The sequence below is a fragment of the Alexandromys fortis genome, unplaced genomic scaffold, assembly GCF_014885135.2.
Source record: "Alexandromys fortis isolate MF-2015 unplaced genomic scaffold, M_Fortis_MF-2015_v1.1 scaffold_26, whole genome shotgun sequence".
Lineage (NCBI taxonomy): Eukaryota > Metazoa > Chordata > Mammalia > Rodentia > Cricetidae > Alexandromys > Alexandromys fortis.
The window spans coordinates 11,340,866-11,363,036 of record NW_026067894.1 but is presented as its reverse complement, the minus strand read 5'-3'; the positions used below and the strand labels follow the sequence as shown (position 1 = coordinate 11,363,036).

General features: G+C 53.9%; 1 protein-coding gene across 4 annotated transcripts; it reads right to left on the bottom strand.

The window, feature by feature from the left end:
* Positions 1–108: 108 nt before the first annotated feature.
* Tinagl1 (tubulointerstitial nephritis antigen like 1) lies at positions 109–9,872 on the bottom strand. 4 transcript variants are annotated; one of them, XR_007594143.1, is made up of 13 exons: positions 9,725–9,872; positions 8,881–9,195; positions 7,905–7,968; positions 3,967–4,059; positions 3,654–3,768; positions 2,581–2,704; positions 2,349–2,499; positions 2,062–2,251; positions 1,925–1,970; positions 1,575–1,698; positions 1,352–1,455; positions 801–846; positions 630–706 (listed from the first exon to the last, which is right to left on the bottom strand). XR_007594143.1 is itself a non-coding variant. In XM_050155305.1 (12 exons), exons 2-12 carry the CDS (start codon positions 9,185–9,187, stop codon positions 569–571), a joined length of 1,398 nt encoding a protein of 465 aa, XP_050011262.1. In that variant the 5' UTR covers positions 9,188–9,195; positions 9,725–9,871; the 3' UTR covers positions 109–568. The 4 variants fall into 4 exon arrangements, 3 of the variants coding, with proteins under 3 accessions (XP_050011262.1, XP_050011270.1, XP_050011283.1); XM_050155305.1 differs by lacking the exon at positions 1,352–1,455 and having other exon boundaries at positions 109–706; positions 9,725–9,871; XM_050155313.1 differs by lacking the exon at positions 1,352–1,455 and having other exon boundaries at positions 109–706; positions 8,881–9,374; positions 9,725–9,834.
* Positions 9,873–22,171: the final 12,299 nt, after the last annotated feature.

Sequence of the window (22,171 nt, the reverse complement as noted above, 5' to 3'; positions counted from 1 at the left end):
TGCCCGCGTTCCCAGCTTTAGGGCGATTCTTTCTCTTGTCTAGCCTAGCCGTGGGCCACATTGGCTCTGACTTGGTTTTCTCACCTTGAAGAGTCCAAGACACTGTAATTATCAATACTTTGGTTTTATTTTAAAATGGTGAAAAGAAAAATAAATATATTTAAAGACTAAGAAAACAGTACTGGAAGTTTTGGAAAGGTACAGCCAGAATGGAGACCAGGAAGATGGGAAGGAACAACCGAAAAGAAAAAAGTTAAGAAAATGGGAATGGGATTAAGTAGTAGGAAGAGTGGGGTGTCTTAGCTCCTGTGGTCTCGGACTGGTGGACCAGGGGCCTGGGATCTATACTCCCTGCAGTTTCCAAACCAGGCCCTCTCCAGTTCTGGCTGTGATGTCTGGGACCTCCTCCAGCCTCACTCATCTCTGGCTCCCAGGCCGGATGCGGCATTAGTGGATCTGTGTGTTTGTGAATTAGCACCTGGTTCCCCTGACTGCACCCAAGGCTTCATCAGGTGTGGCCCCTAAGGCCTCTTCGTAGCTGTGGATCCCACCTAGTGGCTGCCCGTCATTAATGCCCCATGTCCTCCATTCCCACGCGGCCCCAGACGCCAAGCACGAAGCTCTCGATGTCACACTCGTTGGTGCCACGCACGATTCGGAAGTGGCCCCTCTCACCCCACCATGGTCCCCATGAGTTGGCAGCAGTCTGGAAGTGAAAAGGAGAGAGACATGAGGCCAGGGATGGGCCAGGGCCCAGGAGGGCAGGGGATGTGGGGCTCAGCTTTGTACCGGGGACTCACCCAGTATTTGATCCTCCTCCCGTCTGGCATCGTCTCCTCTCCCCACCTAGTGGCAAAGCAAGAGGGAGCAGGTGCTGATTGCACCAGGTCTCAGCACCCGAACAAAGCACCCCTCACCCACCCGTCACTTCTGATTTTTTCTTTCTTTTTTTTTTTTTAAAGATTTATTTATTTATGATGGCTCAGAGGTTAAGAGCACTGACTGCTCTTCTAGAGGTCCTGAGTTCAATTCCCAGCAACCACATGGTGGCTCACAGCCATCCATAATGAGATCTGGTGCCCCTGTCACTTCTGAAATCTGAATGCAGCGGGCACTTGAGTGTTCACCCCTCTTTTCATAGCCTCCATCACTCCGAGTTGGCCAGAGTTGGGACAAGTGGTAAACAACCCTTGAGGGTTTTCTTGTTTTTTTTTTTTTTTTGAGACAAGGTCTCACAATAGCCCAGACTGGACCTGAAGTTGCTATGTAAAGACTAAACCCTTGTTCTTCTTCTGCCACCGTCCCCTCAATGCTGGGATTAAGGTGTATTTCTCCACCCTTGCGTTCTCACCTCTATTTCAAGGAGGCGCTGGTCACTGTTCCCAGACACCCTTCAGAGCTCCCCACTGTCCACGCATCCCTGCAACCAGCCCCTCCTCTCTGTGTCGGTTCTCTCTTTGGCAACAGGAGGAGGGGAGGGGCAGCCTCAGCTCCGCAGAAAACTCCAAGAGTTCCAAAGAATTCCCAGTGTAAACCCCGCTACTCCTAGTCCTGTGTGCGCACAGGAACCTCACCCTGTGATCTTGACCGAGTGAGTCCCATGTCTGCGGTACCGCTCCGGCCTCCCCTGGCTTACAGGTGTGTGACTGTAGATGCCGCTCTGGTACAAGAAGAAATCCTCATGTACTTCCATGAGCGCTGTGGGCAGAGACAGTGAGGGCGCCCGGCCCATTAGTACAGGTTCTGATGCTGAGACTCTGGGGCCTCATGATAGAGACTGACTTTTCCAGGAGCTTCCTGCAAGGAAGGGGGAATGGACCCGCTTCCACTCCTGTTCCACTGCACCCGGCGCCTAAAGCTGTAGGTCCTGTGCCCAGCCTCCCGCAGGAAGCTCCTGAACCAGGGACAGGCTAGGGGTGTTTACCTTGAACGGGGCCATTCTCCATTAACTCCTTCATGATCTCCTTCTCCTGGGGAAGGAGGTCCATCAAGGTAAGATTTAGCCGGCCAAACCCCCCAACTCTTGCTTCTGCCCCCTCCCCATGTTTATTTTAGACGTACATCGGAGCCCAGGCGGTAGGCAGGGGTGACCTGGTAGATGTCATTGGAATCAACCTGACTATTGGGGCAGCGGGAAGTAGCCTGGCGCTTGCCCCGCCCCATGGCGCGACTGTGCATCATACAGCGAGGAGTGGTACTGGCTTCGTTCTGCTCACGGCCGGCGAATGGGTAACAGTTGTCAGACACCACCCTGAAGAAGGGAGCGAAGACCGTGATGCCTGGCACCCGAAAGCCCAGGCTCTTCAGGGTGCCTCGTCTTCTTCCAGCCCACAGCCCCTGTTGCATACCCTCGGCGCCGCAGGAACCACCAAGCGCCATCAAGACGCCCACCTCGGCAGCCCCGCTGGTGGTGGGTATCACAGGACAGCAGGTTCTGTGGTGACAGGATGGGCGTCATGTGTCCCAGAGAATGGATGGAGACCCGGTCCGATGCAACAGCTAGTGGGAGAGGTAAAAGGTGCTGTCAGAGGCGGGGCTATGGCCCTCCTCTCTGGTACTAGCTCCTCCCCCTAGACACACCTGCTGTGGAGAAAGCCCAGGAGCCTGCGCAGTTGCCCTGGTCCAGTGGCTCATGGATCAGGTTGGGCCACTTCTCAGAAGCCTCAAAGGCCCTGGGTAGTGCTTCCCCTTGGCCCGGCACCATCTGTAAGACAATAGTGATGACACTTGCTTCCTAGCATTCCTTGTTGTCCTTGGAGCCCAGGCTTTGGGGGACGCTGAAAGTCCAGAGCCTCCAGCAGTTGGTTCTGGAGCTGTCCTGGGGTGCGGGGAGGGAGCCAGTTACTTCCAACTTGACCTTGAGTGGGGTCCCCCAAAGATCACACAGGGGTAATGAGGCCTACTCAGCAAATGAGTCACCAAGGCCAGCCAGCAGCAGGGATGCCTAGGCCAGGGCCACCAGCTCCTGCTTTCAGCTCCTGCCACTCTCTCTGTACCTTCTGGTGAGCCACACCCTCCTTCCTGCCACAGCAGTGGCCTTCAAGCCCCAAAGGACTGGGGCGGGAAGAAACAGTAAAGTCCCGTGATCAGGCAGGCCGCCAAGACAAACAGCAGAAAACAGCAATCAGCCCCAGGGAGAAAGGCAGGGCCAGAGGCTGGTCACCCTGGCCTTGAGTAGAAGTCCCCGGCCTCTCTCCGTCTTCTTTGAGGGACAGCACAAGCCCCACCCAAGCCTGCTGCGTGAAGTCTTCCCCCCTCTTTGACTGGTGGGAAAACAGAAGCCCCCTCCTCCCTGGGGGCTTCACTGAGTCGGCATTTTTTCCGAGAATTGTTGCTTTCTGGCCAGAGCTGGAAGACTGTCTGTCCCTCGTTTCCTAAAATACCAAGGTGACCCCTGACCCTTTGGGTCTTGACCCAGCTGTACTGGGACCAACAGCATTTTTCCCAGGCTGAGGAAGGCGGGAGGGGCTGCCACCAGAAGTAGGTTTAGAAGCTAACCCCAACACTGCCAGAGAAGGCACCTATATGCCCAGGGACATACAGCCTCGTCCTAGGGGATAGCCCCTTGGCAGAGCAAGGTAAGCCACATTATCCATGATGCGCTAAGCCACCCGGGAGAAAGATGGTGAGGATGTGGGCAAGGGCGGACTTACATAAATCTCATTCATATTCATGACGGAGGAAGACGGGCGGATTGTGCCCAGGCGGTAGCGAATGCCCTCGTCTAGGGTCATGCCCCAGAAGGCACTATGGTTCCCAGCCTGCCACCTGGAGGAGAGACGGTAAAGAGAAGTAACAGACCTAGCAAGGCCAGAAGCTTTGGGGCTAACGCATGACGGCTACAAGGCACAGAGAAGTAAAATCCAGCGTGTGTGCGCCTAGCACAGTGACCATGTCTAAGGATCACGTACGTGGACATGCATGTGCGCTCCTGAGCCCACCAGTGCCGTGCCCAGAGCCTCTCACCCGTAGTTGCCCCGATTGATGGCATTAATCATGTCTGGGTCCACGAGACATGGGTCCTGGTCACACTGCCACTGCCCCTTCTCCTGGCAGGTGCTGATAAGAAAGACAGACAGAAAGGAAGAAATCATGAGTAGGGCTAGGGGCCCCTGAGGAACCTTGGAGGTTCACGTGGGCGTGGGGTTCTGTACCAGCAACTATACTGTAGTCAAGTCCCTGTATTTTCGACAGGAATTCTCTGTGTAGTCCTGGCCATCCTGTAACTCGTTCTGTAGACCAGGCTAGCCTCGAACTCACAGAGATCCACCTGCCTCTGCCTCCCGAGTGCTGGGATTAAAGGCATGCACCACCATTGTCTAGCAAGTTTACAGTTCATCCCCGCTGCCCTGGATCTCAGTGCTCCTCAGCATCACCTGTATGGGGATGCAGCACAGGTTCTGTTGAATGTGGGTCAGAGTGAGTTCCAGCTCCTGTGACTTCCTGCATCTCAGACTCAAAACCTGGAGTCACCTTTGACCCCTCATGTCTGATCCAGCCACACCTTAACACAAATTCGGGGTAAAGACTTTGCCTCAGTCTCTCCGCGGCCACCTCTGTCCCACCACCTTTCTCCTAATCACTGCTGCAGTCTCCTTGTCCTGGCCTCTGGCCTCCACCGTACGCCGCCCATGTTCCCAAAGTATATTTTTAAATTGGTGGCCGCAGCCATCCTGTTAAGCCAGTCCTCTGTAACAATCCTCCACTGGCTTCACACCGTGGAATAAGAGCCAAAGTCCTTCATAGTGACAAAGCCTTATGTGATCTGTTTTTCCGTCCTGTCTGACCCTTACTCCTCCCAGACCTGGACTCCAGCCACAGTGGTTGTTCATACCTGCCAAACTCCTGCCCAGGGCCTTTGAGCTGCTCCTCCAACCACATCTTCCACGTCTCCCTCTCATTTTCTCCAATTCCTCGTTCAAATGTCACCTCTCAGAGAAGCTTTCTCTGGTCGTCCTATCTCCGCCCACTTTCTTGACTGACAGATTCCCCTAGCCACCAACACCTAGTGTCCTACTGGTGTTTGTACGGCTTTCCTTTTTCCTTGTTTTCTGGCAGCCTGGACCAGGTAGCTGAAGTTGGCCTTGAACTCATTGTGTAGCCTAAGAGTGGTCTTGAACTTCTGATCCCCCTGCCTCTGTACCACCCATGCCAACTTTTACGTGTGCTGAGGATTGAACCTAGGGTTTCTTACCTGCTGGGCCAGCACTCTGCCAACTGACCCATATCCCCAGTCTACTTATCCCTGTCCCCTCACAGACTCTAGGGACACTTCAGGAGTTAGGAGAAAAAAAACACAAGAGCAAGGTGAGCTTCCAGCACGTACTGTTTTTATTGTCCTTAGGACTGAACCCAAGGCCTTATGGATGTTAAGTAAATGCTCTTCCCTGGGCCACACCCTTGGCCTTCTTTGACTCTATTTTGAGACAGGGTGTCACTAAGTTACGCAGGCTGGCCTTGAATTTACTCTGGAGTTCTGGCTACCTTTGGACTTGGTATCCTCCTGCCTCAGCATCCAGCATGGCTGGAACTGTCAACCTGCATCCTAGCCAATATCTGTTGGGTCAATGAACGACTTGAGGTGGCACAGCCAAGTGGCTAAGAAAGTAGACTTTAGAGTTTAACTCCTGAGTTCGGACGCTGCTAGCCTGTTTTGTGGCCTTGGAAAGGTTGCTTAAAAGCCCCACCCCCTCTATCTTTCGTTCCTATCTGTAAAGTGAGGACAATACACTTAGTGCCACTTTCCAGGGATTTCCAGGCCTCGGAAGGGCTTGACCCATTGTGGGTACTTTGGGCTATTGTTCTTGCTTCAGAAACCCTGGGCCCCCCTTCTCCTGTTCATGTCCAGCTGGCCACACCTTGGGATGCGTAATGGCATCTCGGATTAAAGCCACCCAGCCTTCCCCTGGTCTGCCCCTCCCACGGTCCTCATCTGAGAACATGGCACCCAGCTGTTGTCGAGCGCCAGGGTCAGTGGTGAACCTTCCATGTCCCCTGTCGGAGCATGCCAAAGACACACATCCTGAACTCACCTTCCTGTCCTTCCTCCTCTGCTGCCACCCCTACTCCAGATCAACTCACTAGCCGTCCCTGCCCCAGATGCTCTGAGGCCAGACAGATCCACGAGCAATGCTGGTTAGACTAAAGGTCTATAAGGAACTTTCCTTAGGCACACAGAAGCTGGGACACGGCTGAGCCTTCTCCAGTCTCTGCTGCTTGATGGTCCCGCCAAGAAGACCTTATCCTACCTCCTGCCTTCCCCTAAGTGGTGCCCCCTCCTTCCCCCATGTATAGGTCCCTTGTTTGTCCTCTGCTCAGGCCATCAGAGAGCCCCGAGCAGCCTTCCTTTCATCCCGCGCTCTCCTCCCCACTCTAAGCCAGGATCCCCCTCATCCTCTCTCCCTGTAGAACACCTACAGCAGCTTGTCATAACATTTGTGTGGTTTTTTTTTTTCTTTTCCATGTCCTTCACTACGAAACTACAAGTTCCCATGGGTCCAGACTTGTGCCTGTCTCCTTCCAGCTGGACCTCCTGGGCCCAACCTGGTGCCTACGACACAGTGGGTCTTCAGTAATTAGGCATCAGCTGGAGGCTTGAATTCTAGGCATTCTACGAAGCTTTTACAAGCTCATAACTCTGCTATTACAAGATTCTAAACAGCCTCCTTCCAGGCAACCCAGGGCACCCGCCTCCAATGCCACCTTATAAGGAGCCTCCAGGGGAGCCAAGCCCCAATATGGCTGGCTCTCTAGCCCTGGAGCCAGCGGGCGGTGCTCTAGAGAGCCGGAGGGACCTGTGGGGGTAGGGAGGCCCCTTCTTCTACCTTCTTCAACAGCTCTTGGGCCCTTCAGAAGCATCCCTGCTGGAGATGTCCAGCCTGGAAGGTACACGGACAGTCTTCCACTCTCAAGTGGGATTCAGCCACCAGGACCTTGTCCTGAAGGGGTCAGCCAATGCTTTCCTGTCCCTATCTCTTGAGCCCCAGGGCTGTTCAAGCAGGTCTAGACAAGACTGGTAGCAACAGGTCCCAACATTCCAGAGGGGCCTGGGACAGCCGTGAAAACGTTAACCCCTTGGCAGCCACCCTATCAGAACAGCAGAATTCTGCAGATACGCCCCGCCCTTCTGAGCACACACACACACACACACCCTTCCCTCACCCAGACACCCGCCAACACCCACACACACATACACACAAGGTCCCCATTCCCACAGTGACCCTGGCACCCCTCACCAGTGAGGCAAAGGCAACAGCTAGGCGCAGTGCATTCCAAAAAGTTTCCTTCTCCCTGGAGCCTCCCAGGCCAGGCAGAGGGAGGGGCGGGGCAAACTCAGGGCAGCAGAGACCCCATGGTTTCCAGGAAGGCCTCCATGTTCCCCACCTGCTCTCCTTCCCAGCTCAGACCAAGGATAGGATACCCATGACCCCTTCCTCCTGCTGCTAAGAACAGGGGTTTAAGGGTGGGGAGAGGGCACATTCCAGGGAAGGCCCTGCGGCAGGCCACTGGCTGGTGGCCAGCTCAGTCATCCCTGACCCTCATCCCACCCAGGACAGCGGATGCTGCATCAGAGGTTTCCTTCCTGGCGTCCCCTTCTTGGACTCTCCCGTGACAGCAGGACAGGCTGGGAGGGAAGCCAGCCCAAACCAGGAGGGGTGGAGGGAAAAGTCCCGGCTTAGGTGTGGCACCCAGCCAGACCACCGTGGCTGACCACTCCTAGGCTTGTGACTAGAATTCTATTATATGAGATGGTGTGGTCAGTTTGAAGGTTTCCATATCACGGACGCGGACACTGATGCCACACCACAAAAAGGACATCCCCGGGAATGGGCGACAGGGTTTGGCACCCGGCCTGCAGGCCACGTGGCACTAAAAGTGAGCCCACCCCAGTCTCTCATACTCACCACCGATTGCAGTTGTCCCAGTAGGTTCCGAAGACTGGGTAGACGCGGCCCCCGTGCATGCATCCTACAGGAGGGAGAGAAGTGGAGCTGAGATGACCAGGTCCTTGAGGCCAGGTCGCCCAACACCTGCCCAGCTCATCTTAATCACACGCCAATCCCAGCTCTCGCTGACTCTAAGGACAAACAGTATCTTGGGATTTCTGCAGGCCCCCACACCAACTGCCACATTGGAGCGGTTCAGGAACTCCGGTTTGGGCCCACTGTTTCACCTGGATGCCAGCCATGGCATTCCTGGTACCCTTTGTCACTCAAATGAGTTGGAACTTGCACTTGGGGCATGGAAGGAGCTTGAGGAAAGAAACTGAAGCCCAGGGAAGGCAAGCAACTCCCTTAAGATAGCACAGTATTTTGTAATAGCAACCCAGATGTGGGTTCTCCTTAGCCGGACCCCCACCCCCACCCCCTGCAGGCTGTGGGAAGGACTTTCCTGATTCTCCTCTTGGAGCAGGGTGATGCAGGGAAAGATCACGTTCAGGGAAAGCGCACGTGCAGGCGAGGGCAGGAGCAGATTTAGTCACCCAATAACATGGCCAATCTCAGAGGAGCAGAATCCTAACTAAGGTAAAAATCGCCTGACTGAGACAACCTGGCTGCCCCTGTGTGCTCTATCAGCCCCAGGGTGAGTCAGCAGGCGGGGCAGCCGCCTTCCCTGTACTGACTAGGAGATAGGGCTCAAGCCTGCCTGCCCTGCCTGCCCTAGGGCCACCTTAGTCCTAACAGGATCTTCTCTTTCAGAGTTGCTTGAGCCAAGGAAGACCACAGGAGGGACTTCCAACAGGGCAGGGAATAAATAGGGTGAGGATTTTTATTCCTACATTTTTCAAAGCCGGGAAATGTCCATTATCAGCCTTGTTCCTGAGCTCGCTGAGACTGCAGCTGACAAGGTGTCCACCCTCTATGCTATCCGAGTGCCCACCTTGGACGGGAGGGAAGGGGGGTGGCACCCCGAGGCAGAAGTCCCAGAAGTCAGGGCAGCAGTCTGAGACGGTGCGGTTGCAGAAGAGGTCACAGTAACAGGTGGCTCCCAGGTAGGGCAAGGCACACTCGTCAGCTCGGCCACGACAGCACAAGTCCCGCTCTTGGCAGTACCGGCCACCAGCGTCCCGGATGCCCCGCAGGTGCAGTCCTGGCGCCAACTCCCTGCGCCAGCGGCTCCGTCTGGCTTCCAGGGCAGCCTGGCCAGCCAGCAGCAGCAACAGCAGCCCCAGCCGACATCCCCACATGGTGCCTCCTGGCCGGGGGAGGACAGAGGTCAGGGGACAGAGGTGTTGGGTTCTGGAGACTCCCTTACACACGTCAAGAGTGGGTCTCCCTACACGTGTCCTGGAACCTTCCCAGGAGGCTCAGCGAAGCGAAACGTCGGACCTTGATTCCCGAGTCCCGGGAAAGAACTCAGTACTGGGCGTCAATCTGCTCATGGGGACAGGGGACGTGTGAGAAATGGGCCCCCTCCCTGACCCACCTAGGGACTGTCAAGGGCAAAGAAATGGAAACTGTGACGTTCCCAATACCCATTCTTCTCCCCTGCCCTTGGTCCCTCTACCCCTCTAACGTATTTGACTTCGATTCTTGGCTCTGTGTCTTCCTAGTCCCCCTCCAGCCACCTCCTGATGTGTCCTGTCCTATCTTCGATCCTCTGCGCCCCTCTGACCCTCTCTTTTTTGTGCCTCTCCACCCCGAGTCCTGCTCGCGCTGCGTGCCCCCTCCTCCCTGTTCCTTCTCTCTATGCCCTCTGCCCTCTGAACAGGGAGAGTCCCTACCTGGTGAGGGGTGTGGGCTGGACCCAGGCTGCCCTGCGCGCCTCCGCCTCCAAGCTCGAGACCGCCAGACCGAGTCAAGTGAGGAGCGCAGGGCGGGACGCTTTTTGTACCGCCCTGCCCGCAGCACCCGCCCCAAGCAGGGACTGCGGGAGGGCGGGGCCGCTGGTCGGCACCTGAAGTAGCCCGTAGTTCCCGACTAGGGGCTCGAAGGGAGGGCTGGTTAAGGACCGTGAGCACCTGTTTGTCTCCCCTGTGGGTCTCTTGTCAGTGGAAGACTTTTCTTGAGGAGCAGAACTGAACTGCAACTCAGGAGAGAAAGGATTGTGGACTGATACTAGGAAGGACTTTCCAGCCCATTTTAGGAGGCCGACAAGGTGTGCGAAGGGGAGCTAAGAAGCTACTGAGATCAGAGTCTAGGATTTGACAGGGACTGAGAGCTAGGGGCAAAATTCTCTAAGCCAACCCCCAGGCCCTTCCGGATGAAAAATAGCCGCGCACATCCTTGTCCCAGTGACCCTGGGCTGGGGGCCACTCCTAGCCACGGCAGCTCCCAGGAATGACAGGAATTTCCAGTGGATGATTCTGGAAACTGCCTAGGTTCAGGGCACTCCGGGCAGCTCCTCCCCAGGAGGTGGTGCGCCGCGGAGGCTGAGTGTACCCAGCCGCCCCTTGTGGGGTCTGCCCTCCCCAGTGTGGTGGGCACCTTGCCCAGCACCGCCTCCTCCGCCAGGCCCAAGGGCATCCTTCTTGGCACGGGGCGCCTTGAAGGGCCCCACATCAAGAGCCCTGGCAGCTGGGGCCCCCTGCAGAGCCCCCTTCCGTTTCTGGCCTAACCTTTGCCTTGCCCTCTCACAATGGGGCTTCTGTCCCTGGGGCCTTCCGGCTGTCACTTTGTGCCTCCCCATTGTGCAAGCTCCCTCTTCCAACAGGTTGGGCCCAGGGCCAGAGGACTCACTCGGTGGAGGAAGGACACCACACCTGGACAGTTGTCCCATCCTGCTCGGGGGCAAGCAGGAGTATCAGGATTCCCTTAGTGCTCCTGGGCAACTCTGTCCTCTCTGTCCCCTCCCCTCAGCGGTCACCTCTGCGGAGGGTGAGAGAGCAGCACAAGGGGGTACTTGTGGCTGAATCACCCCCTGCTGCGGGGACATTGGTGCTGTGCCCTGATGTCTAGGGTACAGAAACACCCAACGCATGGACAGGACCTGAGAGGACAAAGCCTAAAAGATGAACCGAGGCTCAAGAGAACAGACTCGGGCTGGGATGTAGCTTCCTTGGGAAGAGTGCTCGTTCAGCATGCCGGAAGGCCTGGGTTCAAGCCCAGCAGCATATAAAAAGCATGAGGCTGGTGGGATGGCTCAGTGGGTGAAGGTGCTTGCCACCAAGTCTGATAGCCTGAGTTCAGCCCCTGGAATCTAGGCAGTGGAAGGAGAGAATAGATTCCACAAAGTTGCCGTCATACTTCTAATGCATAGAGACTGCCCACGCGAGCATGCATGGCAGCAAGGCTGTGTACGCATGCTTGTGCACGTTTGTGTGCCCGCGCACGCACGTGTGCACGCGCACACATACACAATAAATACTTGTTCTGTGGCACATGTCTGTATTCCCAGCACTCAGGAGGTGAGGCAGAAGGATCAGAAGTTCAGGTTTGTAGCCAGTTCAAGGCCACTCTGGCGATGGGGGCTGGAGGCACAAGCGAGCACAGACTTATCTAAGGTCACATAGCCGGAACACAGGCTCCCTAGTGCTCTGCCAACACTCTCTCCCCAGGCATCCTTAGTCACCATGACAGGTCTCAACACCCTGCTGGGTGGGAAGCCCCCTTTCCTGTTTGCTCTCCATCCATCTTACTGCAAGGCAGGTTCCGCAGAACCAGCGGACATCATGTCCCCTGGGAGGAGGCTAGCTTCACCCGAACCCAGGCCCGGGTACCTACTTTCATGGGTCAGTCTCACAGTTCCGAGACTGGGAGCCACAGCATTGGGTCTATCTTTGCCCAAGAGTACCCCTTCCCTGTAAACTGCTGTATGACTGTGACGTGTGTGTGTGTGTGTGTGTGTGTGTGTGTGTGTGTCCTGCTGTATTCCTGTGTACCTGGATCTTTTGACTCTCTGCCAGTTCTTGTCTATCTGGGTCTACCAATTTACCTGCTTGCCTGCTATGCTCCTGTGTACTTGTGCCCCATAGCTGTGTGGACAGTGTGTGGCCCTGTGTCTATCCTGGGTCTGCCTGTCCGTGTGCCCAGTGTAAGCTGCTGCTGCTTCAGTGTGGTTGAAAGCCCCTTTGCTTGTGAACACCTGTCTGCTAGTGCCTGTGGATTAGCTGGGTCTGTCTGGAGTTTGTCTGTTTGTCTGTCTGCGTCTGTCTGTGCACAGGAGACAGGAACTTGGAGCAGGGAGGAGGGCAGACCGGATCTCCCCTCCACCCCTCACCTCTGTCATCACAGAGTTTGGCTCTGAGCCCACCTCAGTGGAATCTCATGACTCACTAGATTCCTTGGCTAAGAAGCAGAGGAAAAGGGCAGAGCCTGGGGGTGCCAGACACCCCACTTTCCTTTTCCAAGGAACCATCCACCCTCCTGACTCACTCTCTAAGTTTTGCTCAGAATGGAACCTTGTCCTAGAGACTGGGATAGGGCAGCATGCATGGGACACCAGCAAGGTCCCTTCTGTTGCCCTCTGGTCTTCCCAGGAGGCAGAGGGCCTGAGATTCTGTAGTGACTCTGTCCTCCCGCTCATGGGACCCTAAGTAGGCTGTCCCTCTCTGGGTCCTGGTTTTCTACCTATTACCACAACTTCCCAGAAGCTTTCTTGAACTTGCTTTTTTTCTGCAGGAGAGGGGAAGCCACGGGGTGACAACATGTCTAAGGACCCACAGCAGAGGCCTGGCCTCCTTTGGTTTCCATAGAGACACCAAACTTCTCCCTACTGCTCCTGGAGTCCAGTGGCCTATTCTCTAGGAGTTGAGCTGGGCAGCCACGCCCCACCAGGTCTCTGGACTTGAGCAGCCCAGACAGCACTCCGGCCAAGGCTAAGTAGGTTTCTCTATGCCCCTTGGTCACCTGGACAAGTCCAGGGCTTCAAGCAATGATGCTGGAGACCGAGTCATAAGTCTGAGCCAGGTGCAGTGTCACAGAGTGTTGGGGTCTACTGTGGTGTGCTGAGCTTGCCTGGGGTGTGCTAATTGTCCCGGCACAGGGCTGTGTTTCTAACGCTCTCCTGGAGTTCAGCTGGTAGAGTACTTGCCTCGTGAGCACAAAGTCCTGGGCTGGACCCCTAGCACTGTATAAACTGGTGGGTGGCACCTGCCAGCAGGGTTTGGGATGGGGAGGTAGAGGGTTGGGAGGTAGAGGAGGGAGGTTTAGGAATTCAAGATTGTCCTGAGCTACATAGTAAGTTTAGGGACAGCCTGGGCTACTTGAGACCATTTCAGAAGAAAAAAAAAATTCCTCAAGGCCTAGTGGCACACAGTAAGTGTAGTGGGACATGACTGTCCTGGGGACGACATACTGACCCCGAGGGACCACATTGTATCATGCCATGTCATACTGGTTTTGGTGGCGGGCTTTTGTGTCAACTTGACAAAAGCTAGAGTCTTCCAGGAGAAGCCCAAAGTGAGAAAATGCCTCCCTCCGTAAGATCAGGCTGTAGGCAAGCGTGTAGAGCATTTTCTTAATTAGTGATTGATGGGGAGGGGCTGGCCCATTGTGGGTGGGACCACCCCTTGGCTGGTGATCCTGGGCTGTATAAGAAATCAGGCTGAGCAAGCCATGGAGGAGCAAGCTAGTAAGCAGCGCTCTTCCACAGCCTCCGGATCAGCTCCTGCACCAGGCTCCTGCTACTGAGTTCCTGTCCTAACTGCTTTCCATGACAGTGACTTGGAAGCATAAGGGGAACAAACCCTTTCCTCCACAAGTTGCTTTTGGTCATGGTGTTTCATCACAGCAATAGAAACCATAGCTAAGAACACTTGCGTCAGGTTTTTTATATTATTATTATATATTCAACGAGTATTTGTTGAACTCCAACTATGTATCAGGTTCTGCGGCAGGTAAGGAACATTGAGGATTGAGTTGCACAGACCCAGGTCCCACTGTGAAATCCTGAAGGGGATGGGCGGATAGACACAGAGACAGTCAATAAGCAGGCCAGATGTCACAAATGCCAAGCAATGTGAAGCTCTGCATAAACCCTGGAGTCATACAGGTCACTGTGATCTCAGAGGTCAGGCAGTGTCTGAGCTGACGTCTGCAAAAGGAGACTCTGAACACAGGCCTCGGGTGGGGACAGGTATTCCAGGACACCAGATGCTCAGGAGCAAAAGCCCTGAGGCTGCCCGCAGCTGAGTGTGCTGGAGCAGGAGGGCGGGACAGACGAGCAGTGAGGAGCCTGGCTGTAGAAGGGAGCTGGGGTTATTTTCTGCAACTGAGGAGACTTAAGTCTGAGCAAAGCCCAAGGTGATTGACGGCACACACCTGCAATCCTAGTACTCGGGAGGTAGAGGCAGGAGGAATGTAAGTTTGAGGCCAGCCTGGGCTACCTAGGGAGAACCCACCAACTAATATTAATTAATTAGTCTGGTTTATTTATTTATTTATTTTGGATTTTCGCGACAGGGTTTCTCTGTAGCTATTTTGGTTTCTGTCTTGGAACTAGCTCTTCTAGACCAGGCTGGCCTCGAACTCATAGAGATCTGCCTGCCTCTGCCTCCCGAGTGCTGGGATTAAAGGCATGCGCCACCACTGCCCGGCTAATTAGTCTGATTTAAACACATAGAGGTTCTCACTGATGTTCAGTAGAGAAGAGACTGTCACGGGCCAAGCATGGATTCTAAACGGCTGTGTGGGAGGCAGTGGGGGAACCTAGGCTCCTGGTGCTGAGGCTGGAATGAGCCAGTGATAGCGGCAATCAGAAGTGGAGCCTGTTTGTGGCATATCGTGGAGATGAAATTGACCAGACTTGCTGCAGAGCGGGATGCCAGGGACTAGAGAGAGTGGAAACCAGGCTTGGCTGCCAAAGCCCTGCTCTCCTGCCTACTGAGGGGCGGAGCCCCCTTGAATCTGAGTTGGCTCATGATAGCCTCTAGGAAGGGAGCCAGGATGACCTGTGGGGACTCATAGCCAGGATCAGAAGGGAGAAAGCAACCCCAGGCCTTGGGTTCTCCCATAGAAGGGGCTGGCAGAGAAGCCTCCTACCCATGGGTCCCAGCTATTTGTGAGGCTGAGGCAGGAGGAAGGAAGATTTGAACCCAGAGTTCAAGCAGGTTCAACATAGTGTGATAGCATCTCAGAACCTCTGTCCAGGAGGAGGGAGTGGCCAGTGAGGTATAGGAAACCCGTATGTGTGGGTGTAGGGGGAGGGGGCACGCAGTCTGTTTATGGGAGGCCCTGGGTGCAGTTCCAGCACTGAGAAAGGAGAGAGATGAGTTGTGTGACCTGAGGCCAGATGGCCCTGGATTAGCCAACAAGGAAGTAGGAGCAAGTTGGCTGGGACAGCCTTACTGAGGCAGTGTGTGTTTGTGTGTGTGTGTGTGTGTGTGTGTGTGTGTGTGTGTGTGTGACTAGGAGGGTACACCATCCCAGTGGATAGTAGGGCCAGTGACTTGGAGAACAGAAGCAGAGGCAATTTGTTGGCAAATTTTTATTGGGCAGAAGCCAGAGAATTAGCACTGAATGGAAGGGCCTAGCAGGTCAAGCGAGGGTTTTGTCCAAACATGGGAGCCATAAAACCCAAACTGTGCTCCCGTGCCTGTGATCTCAGCACTGGGGAGGTGGAAGTGGGAAGATCAAAATCTCAAGGTCATCCTCAGCAGTCTATCACAAGTTCAGGGCCAACCCAGGCTCCAGGAGACCTCGTCTCAAAATGAAATAAAATAAAACCATGTTCTGTGCTAATGGAGAAGGCCTAGAAGAAGGAATTGGAGACATGGAGGAAGGGTTTACCAAGAAGGGAAGAGTAAGTGTGTGTGTCTGTGTGTGTGTCTGTGTGTGTATCTGTGTGTGTGTGTCTGTGTGTGTGTGTGGTGGGGATGGTGATAATTGGGAATCAAGCCCAGGGCCTCTTGCATGCTGGGACTCTGGCCACTCAGGATGAGTGGCTGAAGCGCTGACCGTGGCTTTGTAGAGAAGTGACCCTAGTCTGTCAATAGCGAGCTATTCCACGGCATGCTATTTGTCCTTCTCCCCAGGCACCAAGGATGCCTCTCTCTCTCTCTAACATCGTTAACTCTGCTTGTAGACGAGAAAGTCAAACCTCAGAAAGACATTTGAACTTGCCACCCATAGGTCCAGGACAAAGCAGGGGCTGGGGACCGTGCCCCAGGAACCCCAACCACACCGCCTCTGCAGCGGCCAATCTTCAAAGGATTAGACCGGCTCTCACGCTGAGGATTGGGTTGCCACTTGTGGGCGGAAGCCAGGAGATGCAGAGAGAGGAAAGACAGCTTTTTCTCTCTGTCATAGGTCTGTGCCAGGAGTGTTAGAAACCCACTGAGCCCTCAGGGCCCCTGAGTGCTGACGTTGGCTTGCTGTGCAAAGACACCATGTCCCCACCTTCAGTCACATCTAGACTGTTAGTTCTTCAGACCCTGTGCCAGGAATTCTGGGACACTTGGAGGTGATGGCCCCCTCTCTTTTTCTTTGGTGGTAGCGGAGGTTGAACACAGGGTCTCCTGCATGCTAGACAAGTGCTCTCCACCGAGATGCACCTCTAGTCCTTTTTACTCCTTATACTGAGGCACAGCCTCACTAAGGTGCCCAGTCTGGCCTCGAACTCATGCTATAGCCAGAGCCAGCCTTGAACTTGTGTTTCTCTTGTCTCGGCCTCCCAAGTAGCCGGACTTATCGACAACTCAACCTGGTCCTACTCCTCCTTCCCTAATTATCCACTGCCCTCAGCTGGACTCGCTTTCGCTGCAGCACAAAGTCCAGCATCAACAGCCTCATCCTTGCAGGCAAATCTCGGGGCTGATGCTTTCCAATGCCTGTTTACAGGAGCCCGTGGCTGAGGCTCCTCGGAGTTGGCACTATTCCAATGCCTGTTTACAGGAGCGGTTCCACATCTCACTTACATTTCCGGGAAATCTCCCTTGTCCCAGCCAGGAAGATCAACAAACATATGAGTCCCGATAAGTGTAAGGGCTCTTCCCGGGCCAAGGATGTGGGTTACACTTTCCCTTTTATCCCTATCACAACCCATAAGCCCCCAGTGGCAGGGTGCGCTCCCTGAAGCATCTCTTTTCTTCTCTTTGGAGAAAACATCGCATGTGACCTGAAGGATTGGGGGCTCTCAGAAGGACACATCTCATCCTATCCCCTGACCTTATAGAATGTGACCTGAGTTGGGGAAAAGCCCTTGCAAGCTGGGTGTGGTGGTGCACACTTGGTAATTCTAGCCCTAGGGAGGTGGAGGCAGGGGAATCAGGAGTTCAAGCCTGGGGCTGCATGAAACCCTGTCTCAGAAAAGAGAAAAGAAAAAAAGGAGGGGAGAAAGGAAGAAGGCCCTACAGTTTTGTCATCTTAAACAGCCAAGCTGGTGGAATTTTAACAAGCCTGGGAAACTAACACAGCGATCCCCACTTCAGTGATGGTCGAGACCTTAGATCTTGTGTGTCAATTGAGACGTGCCAAAATCAAGGCCAAGTAAAGAACAGACCAGCACAAAGCAGCCCACTGGAAATAAACTGGTTCAGACACATCGAATCATCCCAAGGCCAGATGTTGAAGCCTGCACTCTGCACTCAGAAGGCTGAGGCAGGAGACCTTGAGTTAGTGGCCAATCTGCACAGCAGACTCTCAAGAGAAAAAACACCTTGAAGCGGGGGTCCATGTACTCACTCACTCTGCAGTGACAGAGTATCATACAGATACTCTGGAGTCAGAGGAAGTCCTGTGCCTCTGTTTCTCCATGTGTAAATTCAGCGTCACCTTCCTGAAAGGCTGTTACAGGAGCATATGGACTTTTAGCTCTGAGATGCGGTTGGCAATATTGACTTAGCACAAATGCAAAACAAGTGTCTACTGTTAGTATACTTATCCGAAGCGAAATAGCCAGGACCTCAGAAAAGTCCAACAGACTCCAGTGTGCTCCAGCTGAGCCCACCAGAGAAACAGCAGAAACTAGTATAGTCAGTGCTAACCTCCTGCATCAACGCCCACTAAAACCAGATTACACCAGTCAAAACAGGATTAGAGCAGTCAGTCTGGGATCCTCGCATGCTGCTCGCACCCACGCAGGTCTCCCTGTGCCCTGTGCACATCAGCTTTCTGAACAGCCAGCAGCTCTGGCTCCCAGGGGTGGGCAGTGATGCCCAGGCGGAGAGGGGCGGAAGCTGCCTCGGAAGGTAGGCAGACAGACCCAGCAGTGTGATTGCTGCTAAGAGAAACACTCAGATTCCAATGTCTGCTCGAAGCTCCCATATCTGAACCCGACTTGACACAGCTAAACAAGAGACACGGGGTATGTGGGCCAGGATCCTGAGAGCTGGCTCAGCAGTGGAAGGCGCTTGTTCTCCAGCCTGACAGCCTGAGTTTGATCCCCGATTCCTGCAAGTTGTCCTCTGACCTCCACGTGTGCACTGTGGCACACGTGTGCTCCCCAACAGTCCCCACCCCCCCCCCACTAACACACAGGATAAACAAGTAAATGTAAAAAAAAAAAAAAAACAAAAATAAAGGGAGCGTAGTAGAGCCTGGGAACATCCGTGTTTCGTGGAACCCGCAGGCACTGTGCAGAGGGGACAGCCTCAAGGTCAGGAACTGAGTGGCAGTGGTGGCAGGCGGCAGGAGACAGTGGCAATGGTGGCAGGTGGTGGTGGAGCGGCGGTGACAACGGTGGCAGGCTGTGGGCGGTGGCAGCTGAGAGGTTGAGGCTGAAGGTGTATACTCTTACAGACTTACTGACCGAAACAGTATAGAGACCTAGCCACCCCGGCAGTTCACGACTCTCCTACAAACCCCCATTGACACAATAACTCGTGTTACTCTCTGCCTCCCGGTGAGGCAGCCAGTGTGGAGGGCCTGGCCAGGTGGCAGCAGCCTTTCTGTGGCTGCCATCAGACCCTGATAGAGTAGTGAGAGTTTCTAAATCCCCACATGGCTTCTTAGACATGGATGTGTCTGAGCAGAGAGACATATTGCCCAAGGCCTGGCTGCACATCTGAGCCCTCAGTACTGGCCTGTCTGCGTTACTGCCGTGCCTCAGTGGGACTGAGCAACTTGTCTCTCCGTCACCATCAATGCCTCACAAACCCAGATCTGAAGTGAAGCAGCTCCTCTGCCCCCATGGCTTAGAGAGCATGGACATCCAAGGGTTCATTAAGCTCAACTCTTGGCTGCAATTGCAGGGGCTGGGAGGACAGGACCATGCTGCGCATCTCCCGGGGACACCTGCAGCAGACTGAGCATTGCACACAGGTGATCTCATTTCTCCCTCAATTCCTGCTGAGATCTTAGGTATGATCCTCCCCATTTCACAGACAGGAACTCTGAGTCCCAGACAGAAGACCTGTTCAGACACAGCTATCTGAGAAACAGGCCTTATCTCTGGAGCCTCTGGAGCAGAATGCAGGGGGGGGGGGATGAGGGTGGGCAGAGGTCAAGGGCTGGGTGCAGGAACCCAGAATCAGCTTGCACATGGAAGGGTGGGAGCAGTGTGGGCCCAGGAAGGAACCGGAGGGAAACTCCCCACTGCTTCCTTGCACAGTGACTTTCAATTTTCCACCTGTGAGTGGGGGGGGTTATTGTTCAAAAAGTATCTGTAAATGGGGCATGGAAACTCAGGCCTGCAATCCTACTGCGTGGATGGCTGAAATGGGAAGGGGTTCCTTGTTTTCAAGGCCAGTCTAAGCTACAGAATCACACACACACACACACACACACACACACACACACACACACACCCCAACACCCAGCGGCTGGAGAATGGCTCAGAAGTACAGGATCTAAGTTTGAATCTCCAGTACCATCTAAGAGCCAGATTTGAAGGTCCATGTCTGTAACCCCAGTGGTGCGGCATGGGGCAGAGATAGGTAGGGCTTAGGGAAGGCAGCTTGCTGGCCAGCCAGTCTTCTGAAAAGGCAAACTCTGGGTTCAGTGAGAGACCCTGTCTCAAAAAATAAGAAACAGCTGAGGGAGGAATCAGCCTTTGGCCTCCACACTCACCTCTGAAGGGAAGCACCTGGACACAGGCAAACACATCACACAGAACAAACAAAGCAAAACAAAAGCACAGTGGTATATGCCTATAACCACCCCATGCAGGAGACTGAGGCAAGGGATCTAGGAGTTCAAGTCCAGCCTTGGCTACCTAAGGAGCTTGAGACCCTGGTTCAACAACAACAACAACAACAACAACAACAACAACAAACTCAAAGCAAAAGTGTAACAGGCATGCAGTAAAACGTCTCCTTCTGCCTCTGGCTCACTTGCCTTCTTCTGACTCTTCTTCCCCACCTCCTGCTGGTCACCTCTTGTTAGTATTCCTGTGCTCTTTCAGGGTTTGTTTATGTACCCTCAAAAGTGACTGTTGTGCTCATTGGTCTAGGGGTGCAAACGTGCCTGCTTGCTTCTAGCACCCGTTTCCATAGAAAAGCTAGCAAGCAGCACCAAGCCGTACCGCGTCTCGCTAGCAACACATCTGAGCGAACAGGGAGCGAACCAGGGCTCCCTGGTTCCCTAACACCGTTTCATAACCCGCTGCTATACACACTGAATTAGTTCGTAGCTACGTTCCCCAAGGGTGGGCATTTGACTTGTTCCCATTAGTCTGATGGTGTGCTGGAACCCACAGCCCAGCACATGCTTCCCACGCTTTGCCTCCAAGGAGCGGAGGGTCATTTTTATGCGGCTGGTGTTTGGAGACGGGCTCTGGAGGGGTAGCTGGCTCTGGCCTCAAGCTCACAGCGGTCCTCACTTCAGCGCTCTGTGCGCTGGGACTATAGACGTGACTCACCACATCTGACTCATTTGTTAATTTTAGAATCATAAGCGGTGCTACAACAAACCATTGTGCTCACACTGCTTCATACGCGAACAAGAATATTGTCGGGATAAATCCCCCAGCTGGACCAGAGGCGCTGTATTGGTTTTCTATTGCCGCATAAATCCCCGCCCCCATGCAGCACTTTAAGACAACCCTCAGAGTTTGGTACTTTTCCTGTACTGAAAAACCTTGTCGTGTGACTGGTCTTAGCAACACCAAAGGACGTGCAAGGCTTAGTTCTCGTTTGGGGGTCCTGTAGGGCAGCAGCTCCCAACTCATTTCTGTGGCACACCCTGGAAGCACAGACCTGGGGTTCCTGATGTAGTCGTGGCTTCCAGCCTGGAACTCCCAGAGTCCTCGCTCCCTTCAAAGTCAAGTTGGAATCATCACAATGGCTCCTTCTCATCCTTCATATCAGTGGCTTCTGCTGCGAAAACCCGAGGCTTCCAAGGGGCTCCCCTGACCTGTCTCCATCCACCTCAGATCCTCTCCCATCTCAACATCAACCGTCTTGGGACCTCACCTGCTCTGTCTTCGAGATGCCTTTGGTCGTTTAATGGGATCTAATTGCTGAATTCAATTTCATATTCCCGTATCCAAGGCACATCCAAGTGCAGGAGTCTCATATGGAGATGAAGGCCAAAGAGCATCACCTCAGGATTCAGCCTCCCATACCCTAAATCTCTGAGATTTTTGCTAGAGATTGCGATCTTGTCCCACGTAAGGGCTCATGAAGGCAGTCCTGTCCCCTAGCTGTTATGTGCACGCCTGCCTGCACATTCTTCTGCAGAGAATGCTGCTTAAGAATGCTCTCAAACTTGGGATTTCTGCCAGTCTGATAGGAGAAAAATGGAATGTAAATGTATTTTAAATTTGTGATTATCTTATGCATAAAAGTGAGCCTTTCTTCAAGAGCATGAAAGCGATTTCCATTTCTTTATGGCTTTCTAATGTTTAAATTTTAAAAGTTTATTTGGGGGGAGATATTGGACTGCAAGGTGTACTCAGAAGCCACAAGGAGGAAGCAGGAAGAAACTTAGTCCTTCGAGGCAGGGTCTCTCCCTAATCCTGGAGCTCATAGTTTTGGGCTAGGCACACAGCCAGCAAGCTGCAGTAAATTCCATAGCATGGAGGTTACAGACATACTCCAGACCACGAAATCCTGGCCTGAGAATGTCTGAGTCCAGAGACCTTCAGAGACCCAGATCTGGGCTAATTTATTCATTACATGTGGAGAAATCTGGTCTCCAAGAGGTTACTACTAGGGAGAGGGGAAGAAAAGACTAGACCTGGGCTGGGCAGTGGTGGTGCATGCCATTAGTCCCGGCACTCCAGAGGCAGAGGCAGGTGGATCTCTGTGAATTTGAAGTTAGCCTGGTCTACAAAGTGAGTACCAGGCAGAGCTGTTACACAGAGAAACCTTGTCTCAAAAAAAAGGAGAAAGAAAGAAAGAAAGAAAGAAAGA